Raw genomic sequence first — 13,607 nt, 5'->3', positions numbered from 1 at the left:
CAAATTTGATTGGGACAATTTCAGAAACCTTCCTTGAGATTTTTAATAATTTCATTTGACTCCCTTAAGGTTTCAGAAATTATATCTACCTCCCTTGTCCCTTTAAAATGGCAATACGAACCTTAATATTTTAATAAAACTCCCTTGTTGTCATGTTTTATACAAAAGATGGATTTTATAATTTTTCCCTTTTTCCTTCTTATTCATTTCTCTAATATTTCATTAGAAGTATAGAAGAACTATCAATGTTATCTGTAATATCTATCTACATCAAACGTTAAACTAGTAATATTTTTTTATAGTAATATCATCCAATTTTTTTAGTGACATTTTTTGTGTCACAATCAAGAATAATTAAAATTATTCTGACAATTTCACTAGCCTCCCATGAAATTTGTAAAATTACACAAATATCCCTTGAGGTTAAGGTTTTGATAACAAAGTTAGTCCAATTAGAAAAAAGTAACATTAAAAAGTACTTTAAGGAGAAAGATGAAACTTTTATTTCATAAATATCCCTTACGCATTTATATAAGTCGTATTAGTAAAAGAATAAAAATAATAAAAGTTAGAAACAATTAATACATATATTTAATCACTCAAAAAGTTCACATTTAATAAATTAGACAATATAAATAAACAACAAAACTACACCAATGATTACGAGATTCAGCAAAATAGATTAGTCATCTCTTTTAACATGATGTTTGTTATAATTCTCATGATTTTGAACAAAAATTTTTTCAGAATTCGTATTTATTTTCCTTCCTTTTAATTTTCTTTGAAACTCTTAAAACTGTGATAATTGTAAAGAAATTTAATGGAAATAAAAGAGACAATTGTAGAGTAATTTCATGGAAATAAGGGGAAAAGGAGGGAAAAAAGGCAAATTTTGAAAATTTTTCTATTCAAAATCACAAGAATTATAATAAACATCATATTAAAAGAGATGACTAGTCTATTTTGCTGAATCTTATAATCGTTAGTGTAGTTTTGTTATTTATTTATGTTGTCTAATTTATTAAATATGAACTTTTTGAATGGTTAAACGTGTGTATTAATTATTTTTATTTTTATTTACTAATACTACTTATATAGATGCATAAAGGGTATTTATAAAATAAAAGTTTCATCTCTTTCATTAAAATACTTTTTTAATGTTACTTTTTATAATTGGACTAACTTTGTTATGAAAATCTTAACCTCAAGGAGGTTTGTATAATTTTACAAACTTCAGGGGAGATGAGTGAAATTGTCAGAAACCTCAGGAGAGGTTTTTGAAATTATCCCTTAAACACGGTCTCAATGTTTAGAGAAAGCCCTGTTTTAACTTATTGAAAAAAAAATACTTTATCTAATAGAGTTTTTAATAAAAACACTTATTAAGTACTTAAGTGCTTTTAATTCCTTAAGTATATTATTTAAATAATCTTTCAATAAGTACTTATGGTATTAGATAATATATAATTTGAAATTTTTTTAAATATATTTATCTCTTTATTTAGTTCATAATATAGCATAAAGTGATTAAATTAATATTTTATTTTTTCCAAACACAAAAGTTATTCTAAAAACACTAAATTTGAACTTTTGCTAAAAATACTTTTAATACAAAAAGTTTCACTCCTAATTTTATAGAATAATGTTCACCTTAAAAATACTTTTAGCATCTAAAAGTGCTATTTTATTAAAATCACTGCAACGCCAAACAGGCCTTTAGAATTATGCATTCGTCAACATTAATTACAAATTTATTACCTTTTCTTCTCGTACGAAAATACTCACTTAAGAAGTTACAACCATATATGACAAGAGAGTTTTTCTTGAAAATTAAAAACGAAATGGCTGTACATCATATCAATATCTACTGTAAGTATTCCAGCAAGAATTATCTTTAGACAAGTCACAATCATTGTTTTATGGGCTCAAGAACAGACTCTATTGACAAGGGGAAGTACAAGCGAATATTTATTTGGAAGATAAGGACAGTAGAGATGAGGGCAAGTATGAGCGGATACATGGATTAGGATCGAATATAATTCCGTTCTGTGCGATTATTTCTTATTGTTGTACATGTTTAAATTCTTTTATGTATAAATACATCAAAATATTGTATTGAACATAAGTCAAATATTTTATTCATATACACGATTTTACTTTTATTTCAAATACAATAATATAATTTAATTATATACTAAATAATATAAAAAGTACAACCAGACCAAATCGTATCAAATTTCAACTGCCCTCTCCCGATATTTATTTGGAAGATAGGAATGTTAAAGGGCGATACAAGTAATAATAATCGACTAACTTCAAAGTAATAGCATCTCCGTGACAGGGACGGCCGTTACATTGAAAGACGGCAACAAGTTCCAAGGCTGTTACAATTGAGACTCGTATCAAGTATCAAACTAAAACTACTACTCACTACAGATGGTAATATATTTCATTAATAGTAAAAATCCAATCCCATAACAGCTGGACAAAAATTCTAATAGGGAAAGGATATTTTTAGGTCTTTTCTTGTATAAGCTACATTTTCGAGAGCATGGGCTGCACGATTTAATCAGATTTCAATGTGTTTCCAATGTCAATCACGAATCGGTACTTGACATCAGCTTTCAACAGGCGCTCCATTGCGGTGTTGACATAGTCCACCGGGACGATCTCCACATCTGGTAAGACATTGTGCTTTGCGGCAAAATCGATCATTTCTTGAGTTTCCTTTAAGCCACCGATGGCACTCCCAGACATGGTCTTCCTGCCTGTAAATTCATCAAGTTTGCAAGTTAGGCACAGGTATTACGACCAGAAAATGCTAGGCCAACAAAAAGGGGAAAAACAAAGGGAGAAATGCAATGCTTACCCGCTATAAGGGGAAATGTGCCAAATTCAAGTGGTTTTTCGGGTACCCCAACCATGACAATCTTCCCATGAGGCTTCAACAAATTGATCAATGGGACAATGGGGTGAACAGCAGAAACAGTATCTATAATACCATCCATGGTACCTGCCGCAGCCTGCTCATTCAATTAAACAGACCAAGTACAATTTGAATCAGTAAACATTGTTTTGTTGCAACTAGCAAAACCTATAATATCAATCGGTGACTAATCTCGGAACCAAGACAACTCCAATAGAACATTAATTACCTGCAGCTGCTCAGGATCACGGCTGTTTAAGAAACCATCTGCACCAAGTTTTCCTATGGCTTCCTGCCTTTTACCCTCGGAGGTACTGATCACAGTCACCTTTGCACCAAAAGCCTTCGCGAATTTCACGCCAACATGCCCAAGCCCGCCCAAGCCAACAATACCGACATGTACGCCAGGTTTGTCAAGTCCAAAATATCTCAAGGGGCTATAAGTAGTGATCCCAGCACATAGGAGGGGTGCACCGATATCCATCGGCAGATTCTCCGGCCAGCGAACAACAAAGTGCTCATCAGCTACCATGATATTAGAATAGCCTCCTTGGGTGAGTGTTCCATCCGTGTCAATGGCGCTGTATGTTAGTATCTGTTTCGGGCAGTAGTTCTCAAGATCTTGGGAACACATATCACAGCCGCGACATGATCCTACTAGGCAACCGACACCAACCTTGTCCCCAACCTTGACTTTCTCGACCTTACTACCAACTTCAGTTGCTACACCCACAATTTCATGCCTGTATTGATGAATTGTAGTTGTCAGCACCTTGCCAATTGTTAAAACAAAACTAAAAGGATCCTTACTTATTCTTCACGAATCATGGCTGAAAGAAAAGCGATAACAATCCAACTTCTTCAATATTTGTTTTATCTCCCAAAAAGTTGGTGTTTTGAATCATCAATCTACGTCGTATAAGAACAAGCGAAATATTCCTCCTCCTTTTTTTTCATTATTTTGTCAGTATGATTAACATTGTTATTGTCTTTAACAAGGAGGGAAATCTTATTTGTCTTAATGTCCGCTTAATCCAAATCTATCCATACAACACCATTAAATCAAGAAATCATAATTAATTTGTCATACTAGAACTTCAAACTTGGTCATATAAAATACAAAAGTACTATCAATCCAACGAAACAGTTACTGCTAACATTTCCAGTTTTCCATCCTTCTTTACACACCAGGCGTAAAATTACCCTGAAGTGCGTCGATTTCAAAGTAATCTTTTGCATTTGAACAAAATTAGCATAATTTTGCTAGCCAAGTTTTCAAAAAAATTAAAAAGTACGACGAGCTGATCAAGCTTGGGATTCATAAATTCTTACTTACCCTGGTACCATGGGGTACTGAGAGAAGCCCCATTCATTCTTGCAGAAATGAAGATCCGAATGACAGATCCCACAATACAACACTTTGAATTGAATATCATGCTCACCAGTAGCCCTGCAAAATCACAAAAACAACAACAATTTCATAATCCCACCAACCCACCCAAAAAAAGGAAAAACAACCATCAAACCAGTTAAAAATGTAAATGCGTGACTATACCTTCTTGAAAACTTAAATGGAGAGAGCACTCCAGATGGGTCTCTAGTAGCCCATCCAACAGCCTTCACTGGATGCTCTGTTTTTGCCATTTCTTCACTTCAGAATTAACGGGGCTGAGCCTTTTTTACTGGTTCGAAAAAGGAAGCGAGGAAAGCAGCAATAGACGGTAGGCTCGCAGCCAGTAATACACTAATACTAGAGAAAGGAGTGACGAGGTTCTTCGCTTAACGTGGTAATGGCCGCATGTATACATATAGGCGGAAGTTTGCGGCAGAGGGTGACGTAGCTGGTGAGGTAGGAGAGAGAGAATCTAACGTCAGAGCTTAGGTTTCATGATTTGACTCTTGAGTCGTGATTGTTCCAATTTTGTTGTATAAAATGGCATATAAACGATAATCAGCTGATGCAAAAAGCGTACACGGAACCACAGATGCGACTGGCGGCTTCACATGAATCACATCTCCAGTTTTCTAACTTCTTCCCGATTCTCAAATGACAGCTTAATTTGCCATAGCAATTCGGTAAATTCTGTTCCGTTATTACATTTGCTACCTTATATGATGCACAATCACGTTATATTGTTGTTTTATGAAAAAAGTTAGTATATATATAATTAAAATATTCCACATTCAGTTAATACAATAATATAATAAAATTATAAACCAAATAGTAAAGCGAACAGACAACCAAATGAATCGAACATAACACCGTCTACTCCCAAGCCTAATTTTAAGAACGAAGTTGGGTATGTTTGGTTGTCAAGTTCAGCCGAAATTTTTTTTTTTTTTCGAAATTTATTTTGATTGCATTACAAACACAATTTTTGAATACATTGTTATCTCACATACATTATATCACAAAAAGTGCTATAATATTATTTTAGATAATCTTTTCCAAATAATCTCCTATCCAAATGGACACATTATATATCTATTTTTTAGTTGAATTAATGCTTTTTACACTAGAAATGTATCACACAATGTTTGTACTTACAAGACTATATACATGTCGCATGTAAGATGAATTATTATGAATTCAAATCTGCTGGTGTATACATGATACCCATTAATGTAGTATATATTATCAATATAGCAAAGATTAATCTTTTTTTAATACAAAAAGAAAAAAATATTTCTTTAACCGATTCCTAAGGGATTGCTTTCACTGTGATGTTAGGAGCAGTGATTTCCTAACCGATTCGTAATAATCGTTTGATAAAGGGTTAAATGCAAAAAATCCCTATAAACTATTTACCCAGTTACAGTTTATCCCCTAAACTATAATAATAGGCATTTTGCCCTCTTGAATGATATGCTTGAAAAAATTTACCCCTTTTAATGTATCCTATTTGTTAATTTTCTTTTTAAATTCTTCCTTTTTTTCTTTAAACAATTGTTTAAATAAGTAGACTAGATTAGTCAAAATTTGTTTATTTCTTAATTTCGTAGGTCAATATTTTATACAAAAAAAATGTATGTGAGTAAAAGATTTTTTTCCCAAATGTTGAATTCAATGTCATTTAAGAAATTTAACTTTTCAAATATATAATAACAAAATAGAGAAATTGATTAATCAATTATTAGTAGTATCAATAACAAAAAAAAAATAAACTACTATTGTTGTTCATTCTTAGGCAACAATTGTTGGAAAACATAAACGATATCGAATCCCTTAGGAATAAACTACTACTCGTATGGAAAACATAAACGATATCGAAATCCTAGGCAAAACATGCCTATCTCCTACCACGTGGACACGCAAGATAAAATATATCGTCAAAATGGATTAGCACTTGATATTTTTGTTTTCTCTTGCTTTTGCTGTCTTCATCATGGTCATCAACTTATGATTAGTAGTAGAACGGATGATTTCTCTCTACCAAATTTCGGGAGACTAGCGAAATCGCACCAATACTTAATCGTTTATTGCTTCGAAACGTAAATGACCCTCTTCTTACGTGTTAACGTTAATTAAACAAGTACCGATAAACTAATACATGGCTCTCCTCCACAAGAAAAAGAGTCAGCTGTTCTCGGACGGCTCTACTTTGTCAAGGGCAAAGCGTTGGGGTGGGAATTGGAAGAGTTGTTAAGATCCCAAAAGTGGCTCCTCGATGCCGAGCAAAAATTCTTCAACTTGTAAACAAACTAACATTGGGCAAATGATCACAAGGAATTGTCCGGTTTGGGAGTGTGACAGGTGACAACGATTTGTGATTGAAGTGTGTTGAAGAACCTTTTGACGATGAATATGTGGTGCAAAGTCGTGTCGTCTGTCTATAGAAGGAAGAACAACGGGGATGAGGACAACACATCGCCATGCTCTGTTCTGGTTACAAATAGGACTGTGAACGCGACACTGCTAGCTCGAGTTCGGTTCGATCGATTCAAAAAAAAAAGTCAGATGAACGCGATTTTTCATTGAGCCTGTCTGAATTTAGATCTAAAAAATAGACTTAAATTAAATATGAATTGAGTTTGGGTCTCATTAGATTCAAACTCGATATAAGCCCGACCATTTAATTACCTATATATACAATATTTAGATTTTGATATTATATTACTAAATACTAAATATATACAAATTACAAAATATAAAATTACATATGAAGACTCTTTTATTATCTTTTTTGAGAGTCAATATTAATAATGCATGACTGAAACTAACTTTTCTTATTAGTTGAGTAAATTTTTGTATTGACCTAACATTGGTTGACTTTTTTTTTTTTTGTCTAGAAATACAAATCATCAAAGCATGCTTAAATTCAAGTCACAAAACTATGAAGAAGTTTCAACCTTTGAAAATGTATTGGTTTATGACTGCATGTTTTATTACTATTTTTCAAATGTTTTGAACGAATTAGATATAAATATTGTTGAAAAAATTTTGGTTTATGTACTTTTTAAGAGTTATTACTTGTTCATGTTTAGTTTTAATATTGTAATCCTGAGAATATTAAATTAGTTTTATAACTTAATATATAGTAATTATATTGAGAAAATTGAGGAGTAATAAGTGAGTTTGGATTAAGTCCAAATAAGGCACAAAATCCGAATATTTTGTGAGTTGAGTATAATCTTCTCATTTATTAACCTGAAATTCATGACCCGAAATCCGAAAGTGTTCCATATTAAATGAGTTGAATATGAATTTATGAAAGTCCGACTCATATGGCTCAATTAACAGACCTAGTTACAAACTTTCAGTTGGCCACAAATTTAATTTGGACTGCTGATTCAAGAACAAGTGGCGGAGGTTGCCAGCCTACTCACCGAACTTTTTTTTTATTTTTTGTTGACACGATAATTTCTATTCTATTCTATATCTAATCTTCAATCTTGATATCTTGTTAGTTGGTTAGAATAAATGATGTACTGCTAAATATACTAGGATAACCATAAATGATAAAACTAGTTCTTCTACTGTTCTTCTAACTGTAGAGGAAGATTATTTGCTTGGTTTACATGAACTATGGAAACACGGCTTTTCCAACTTACACATTCCATTTTGCTATTGGAAGCACAACTAGTTATCTGTAATAAATAAATAAATAAATTCTTAGACTAAGATGTGTAGCAATTGAATTGCAAATGCAGGCACAACTAGGCAGGAGTTTGCACAGTATTCTGTTATACTAAAATTTAAAGAAAATGAAATCTAAAAAATGGAAATGTTATAGGATTTTAGGCGTTCAAAATGTCCAAAACTCGCTATACATACGGAGTCTCATTTATTAGCCAAACTAAGAATATAATCCTGTTAAAAACCAGTTTCTGGAAGTCCTCAAGCAGCTTTCATGGTTTTCTCAACGTCAATCACGAATCTGTACTTAACATCAGCTTTTTCAACGCTCAATCGCAGTGTTCACATAATCAATCGGGATGATCTCTATCTCTGGTATTACTCCGTGCTTTGCTGCAAAATCTATCATCTCTTGTGTCTCCTTTAGCCCGCCAATGCTACTGCCTCCTATCAGCTTCCTTCCTATTTTTATAAAAGAAATACCCAATTATTATTTTGTTGTACATTTACATAAGAAATTCTGACAATGCACTGTAATTCAACTCTCGTGTCTATATCAGTTTTGATTTCATGGTTGATGTCTACTTAATTATGTGGAAAAAAAAAAAACAAAAGGTATCGAAAGGAAGTAATATTAGACAATTGCCTTGAAGCAGGGGAGATGCCCGCACTCCGAGTGGCTTTTCTGGCACACCAACCATGATAAGTTTCTCGTGAGGCTTGATTATATCGAGCAATGGCACAAGAGGGTGAACTGCAGAGACCGTATCAAGAATGCCATCCGGTTGCTTCTACTGTGGAAAGTAGAACGACCTCTCCACCGTAGGCCGAAGAAGTATTGACAAGGCAACTCAGCGTGGTCGTGGACATCTTTCACGTGTCAATTGGGGCCCAATTGAAATAAGGCAACTGGCTGTAGGGTTGGCTTAATAAACCTGCCTTGATAACGGATGGAACCCGAAAATCCTGAGTGAATTAACGACTTTTTTTTGCGTCAAAACCTGAGTTTTGTTATTACTAACAAGCTGCTTAACATACTAGTCGTGTTTTCAGAATTACGATCCCAAGCTTAATGAAAAAGATTTCAGAGGAAGAAGATATTTTTCATTAGGCATCCATCAAGGGATATATACTTACAGCACAAACCTCCCATCTCGCTACTGATAGCTACTGATCTTATTTGAATACAAATACAGCTAAGGATAAAACCTAACTGATAAGGATATCTAAGGATATCTATTTACCAATTCAAACTGATAACGAACTCAGTTACAACGATATACATTATCTATAATACCCTCCCTCAAGTTGGAGCGTCAGGATCACGAACGCCCAATTTGCGAAGAAGAAACTCAAACTGAGCTCGACCCAAAGCTTTGATTAGAATGTCTGCTAATTGGTCATGGTTTCGAACATAAACTGTTTTGATCATACCTTTCTGTAGTTTATCACGAACAAAATGGCAATCAATTTCGATATGTTTGGTGCGTTCATGAAAGACAGGATTCGCAGCTATATGCATTGCGGCTTGGCTATCACAAAATACTCCAGCAGATTGATCATGATGCACGCCCAAAGACAATAACAAACCTTTTAGCCATTTCAATTCACAAACCGTTGCAGCCAAAGAGCGATATTCTGCTTCAGCAGAGGAGCGAGAAACCGTATGTTGTTTCTTGGTCTTCCATGAAATCGGAGAGTTCCCAAGAAAGATGGAATAACCTGTAAGCGATCTCCGAGTTAATGGACAACCTCCCCAATCCGAATCGTAATAAGCTTTCAGTTCAAGATTGCAATCAATTTTGAGTAAAATGCCTTGTCCTAGACTACCTTTCAAGTATCGGACTATGCGCAAGGCTGCCTCCCAATGCTCTTTCCGTGGCTGTTGCATAAATTGTGCCAAAATATGCACACCATAGGACAATTCAGGCCGAGTTAAGCTCAAGTAAATCAATCGTCTCACCAGCCTTCGGTATTGTTCAGGGTCCTACAGCAAATCACCCTTAGCGAGATGATGATTTTGCTCCATAGGAAACTTCGAAGGTTTAGCACCCAACAATCCTGCTTCATGAACGATATCTAAAGCATATTTTCGCTGACACAAGAAAATCCCTTCAGCATTTCGAGCTACTTCAACACCCAAAAAATACTTCAAAACACCTAAATCTTTCATGTGAAAACACTGGCACAAGTATGATTTGAATTCATTGATCAAATGCGTTTTGTTTCCAGTTACAATAAGGTCATCCACATACACTAACACAGCCAACTGTATCCCATCTCGCATCAAAGTAAACAAGGAATAATCAGACTGTGACTGAAGAAAACCATACCGTTTTAGAGCTTCAGCCAATTTTGCAAACCAACAACATGGTGCTTGTCGTAAACCGTAAAGTGACTTTCTCAAGCGACACACCTTCCCCGGCTGGTCAGTGTGAAATCCAGGAGGTAGCTTCATGTAAACCTCTTCGGCTAAGTCTCCATGGAGAAAAGTATTATGAACATCCATTTGATGAAGTCCCCATCCTTTAGCTGCTGCCACAGAGAGAAATGTGCAGACCGTAACCATTTTTGCTACTGGTGCAAAGGTTTCGTTGTAGTCGATCCCTTCAACTTGGTTGTTGCCAAGAATTACCAATCGTGCCTTGTATCTTTCAATGGTCCCATCAGAATTATACTTAATTTTGTACACCCATTTGCTTCCTATTGCTTTCTTCCCTGGTGGTAAGTCAACGAGAGTCTATGTGCCATTTTGTTTGAGTGCATCAATCTCTTTTTGCATAGCTTCTCTCCATCGGACAACTTTAACTACTTGATGATAAAATCTTGGCTTAATATTGGTTGTGATGGCTGCCAAGAAAGCTTGATGACATGGTGAGAATTTCGTGTAATCAACATATTGAGTTAAGTCATAGGACATACCTGAGAATGATGATGGTTTGGCTGAACTTGCAGAGGGGCTTTCACTTTGAACTGCATAAGTCACACAATCCTTCAGCCTTGTAGAAACTTTCTTGGAGCGAAGTCCACGTCCAAGTGCTGTCACACCTTCTACTGTCTCTACGTTCTCCATTCGAGGTTCAATTGTTGTACCTCCCTCCCTTACGTCGGCATTGTCATTCTGCACACAATCTAAATGCTCATGAGTTTCACGAACATGATCAAGCTGCTCCTTTTCCTTGTCTCTTGTCTGACCACTTACCTCTTCTTCAAGGTAATCATCTATTTGAGATGATATTGAATTATGCTTACAGGTTTGAACATGATCAGGTGCGTGGTCAGCTGCAAATGGAAACTCATCTTCACAAAATACAACATCCCGAGACACAAAATACTTTCTTGTTTCTAAATCATACAACCGCCAACCTTTCTGTCCAAACGGATAACCCACAAAGATACATTTACGGCTTCGAGGAAAAAATTTATCCTTCTCACGATTCAAGTTCTTTGCATAACACAAGCAACCAAATGTACGAATTGACCGATAATCAGGCAAGTGACCATATAGCATTTCATAAGGTGTTTTTCCTCCCAGTAATTGAGAAGGGGTACAATTAATTAGATATCCAACAGTTAACACACATTCTCCCCAAAATCTGATTGGTAAGTTGGCCTGAAATCGCAAAGTTCTAGCCACATTCAGTATATGTCGATGCTTTCTTTCCACTCGTCCATTCTGTTGGAGCGTTCCCACACATGAAGTTTGATGTATTATCCCTTTGTCAAAAAAATATTCCTTCAAACTAATGAACTCACTGCCATTATCACTTCTAACTATCTTAACATTCTTATCAAATTGTCGTTGAACCATAGCAACAAAATTTGGCAAAATATTTCCAACTTCAGTTTTATCTATCTTCAAATATATCCACACACATCTCGAAAAATCATCAACAATCGTAAGAAAATAAGATGCATTACAAGAACTAGAGACTCGATATGGTCCCCACAAGTCACAATGAATCAATTCAAATGTTTCACTAGCTCTAATATCACTGGAACAAAATACTTCTCTCGTTTGCTTAGCTTTAAAACAAGCATCACAAGTTTTATTTGAACCTAATTGAATCTTAATTCCAGAAATTAAACCTATGACCTTTGAAGACGGGTGCTCCATTCTCCGATGCCAAAGATCACATGAATCCAACATCCGAGTTTGAAGTGCTTGGACTGGCGTCTCCTTCTTGAAGTAATAAAGCCCCTTGCATCGTTCACCCGCTCCAATCACCATCCTCGAAGTGCGGTCCTATATCAAACAAAGCTTATCAGTAAACAACACATTACATTTTGAGTCATCAACCAATTGTGATACTGAGATTAAATTGCAATGTAATCCTGAAGCATGAAGAACATTGTCTAATTGAATATTTTGTCCCATCCGAATCGATCCTTTTTGCAATGCCAGCATCTGTTCTCCATTAGGCAAGCCAATTGGACAGCCTAATATCTGGTTCAAACTAGATAGACAGCTCGAATTTCCTGTCATATGCTGTGTAGCGCCGGAATCAATTATCCAGATAAAGTTTTCCTTACCAGTCATCTTCTCATTATTCCCTGATTCTGAGTTGCAAGCGTTCAACAGACTCATAACTGCTGCCCATTATTCATTTGTTAGTCCTTTAGGAGTAGCAAAATCCTTTGTTATAGCAGTGGATTCTTCAATTACTAGAGCTGCATTAACTCGTGCCCCATTTCGTCCTCTTCCTGACATCTTGCCACGTCCTCTGTCTCTAGTCTGTCTTCCTCGACCCGAACCAGACATTTTAGGTCGATCACCCCACCAATCGGGATATCCAATCAGCTGAAAACATCCCTCAGCATCATGCCCTTCGCGATTGCAGTGTTTACAAACGGCACTTCTATCCTTGATTCCTATTTTGGCCTGAACCACAAAGCTAGCCGCTTCGTTGTTGATCTCTTTTTCCTTGGAAATATTTCGAACCCATTCTTCTTGGCACATCAAGGAATACGCCTTGCTCACACTAGGCAATGGAGTGGTGCTGAAAATGTTTGATCTCACTGTTCTATATGCATCGTCTAACCCCATCAAAAATTGATGAAGTTTTTCTTCTTCTCGTTTCTTTGTTATTTCAGTTGCTACATTACACGTACAACCCCCACACTTGCACGCAGACATCATAATTCGCCAGTTCTTCCCACAATCGCTTCAATTTAGCATAGTAACTCATAAGGGTGAGTCCTTGCTGTTTACAATTTGCTAACTCTGTCTTCAGTTGCTGCACTCGTGCACCATCAGTCACTGAGAAACATTCTTTAATGTCTTCCCACAAATTCTTTGCAATCTCCCTGTGTGTCAAAGTAGATCGCACCATTGGCTCAATCGTGTTCATCATCCACGATATGAGCATGGAATTCACTGTCCACCAGTCTTCTAATTCATCAGAATCTTCATCTGGCTGTGCTATGGTTCCATCAATGAATCCGAATTTCTTCTTGGCTCTGAGAGCAGTTCGGATTGCTCTAGCCCATTCATCATAATTATCCTCTTTTAATTGTACCTGGGTGATTATATTTTCAGGATTATCATTGGCATACAAGGTGTATGGCGACGCTATTTTCTTTCCATCTCCTTCCATGTTTTTT

The 13,607-nt window shown here is 35.5% G+C and overlaps 1 protein-coding gene and 1 pseudogene across 1 annotated transcript; both read right to left on the bottom strand.

Annotated features, from left to right (window-relative positions):
* Positions 1-2,234: 2,234 nt before the first annotated feature.
* On the bottom strand, positions 2,235-4,681 carry LOC113757042 (8-hydroxygeraniol dehydrogenase-like). The gene is made up of 5 exons (XM_027300454.1): positions 4,482-4,681; positions 4,263-4,376; positions 3,156-3,669; positions 2,870-3,023; positions 2,235-2,768 (listed from the first exon to the last, which is right to left on the bottom strand). Exons 1-5 carry the CDS (start codon positions 4,568-4,570, stop codon positions 2,566-2,568), a joined length of 1,074 nt encoding a protein of 357 aa, XP_027156255.1. The 5' UTR covers positions 4,571-4,681; the 3' UTR covers positions 2,235-2,565.
* A 3,583-nt stretch (positions 4,682-8,264) lies between these two features.
* LOC113757041 lies at positions 8,265-9,288 on the bottom strand (annotated as a pseudogene).
* Between the last annotated feature and the right edge of the window lie 4,319 nt (positions 9,289-13,607).

Source organism: Coffea eugenioides, unplaced genomic scaffold, assembly GCF_003713205.1.
Source record: "Coffea eugenioides isolate CCC68of unplaced genomic scaffold, Ceug_1.0 ScVebR1_2638;HRSCAF=3704, whole genome shotgun sequence".
Lineage (NCBI taxonomy): Eukaryota > Viridiplantae > Streptophyta > Magnoliopsida > Gentianales > Rubiaceae > Coffea > Coffea eugenioides.
Note: the sequence above shows the minus strand (reverse complement) of the source record. Positions and strands in the feature narration are given on the sequence as shown.

Coding starts and splice junctions, on each gene's coding strand:
- LOC113757042 (XM_027300454.1), bottom strand. CDS start 4,570: ATGGCAAAAACAGAGCATCCAGTGAAGGCTGTTGGATGGGCTACTAGA. Junction 4,377..4,481: donor CCATTTAAGTTTTCAAGAAG/GTATAGTCACGC, acceptor GTGATTTTGCAG/GGCTACTGGTGAGCATGATA. Junction 3,670..4,262: donor CAGTACCCCATGGTACCAGG/GTAAGTAAGAAT, acceptor TCATCAATACAG/GCATGAAATTGTGGGTGTAG.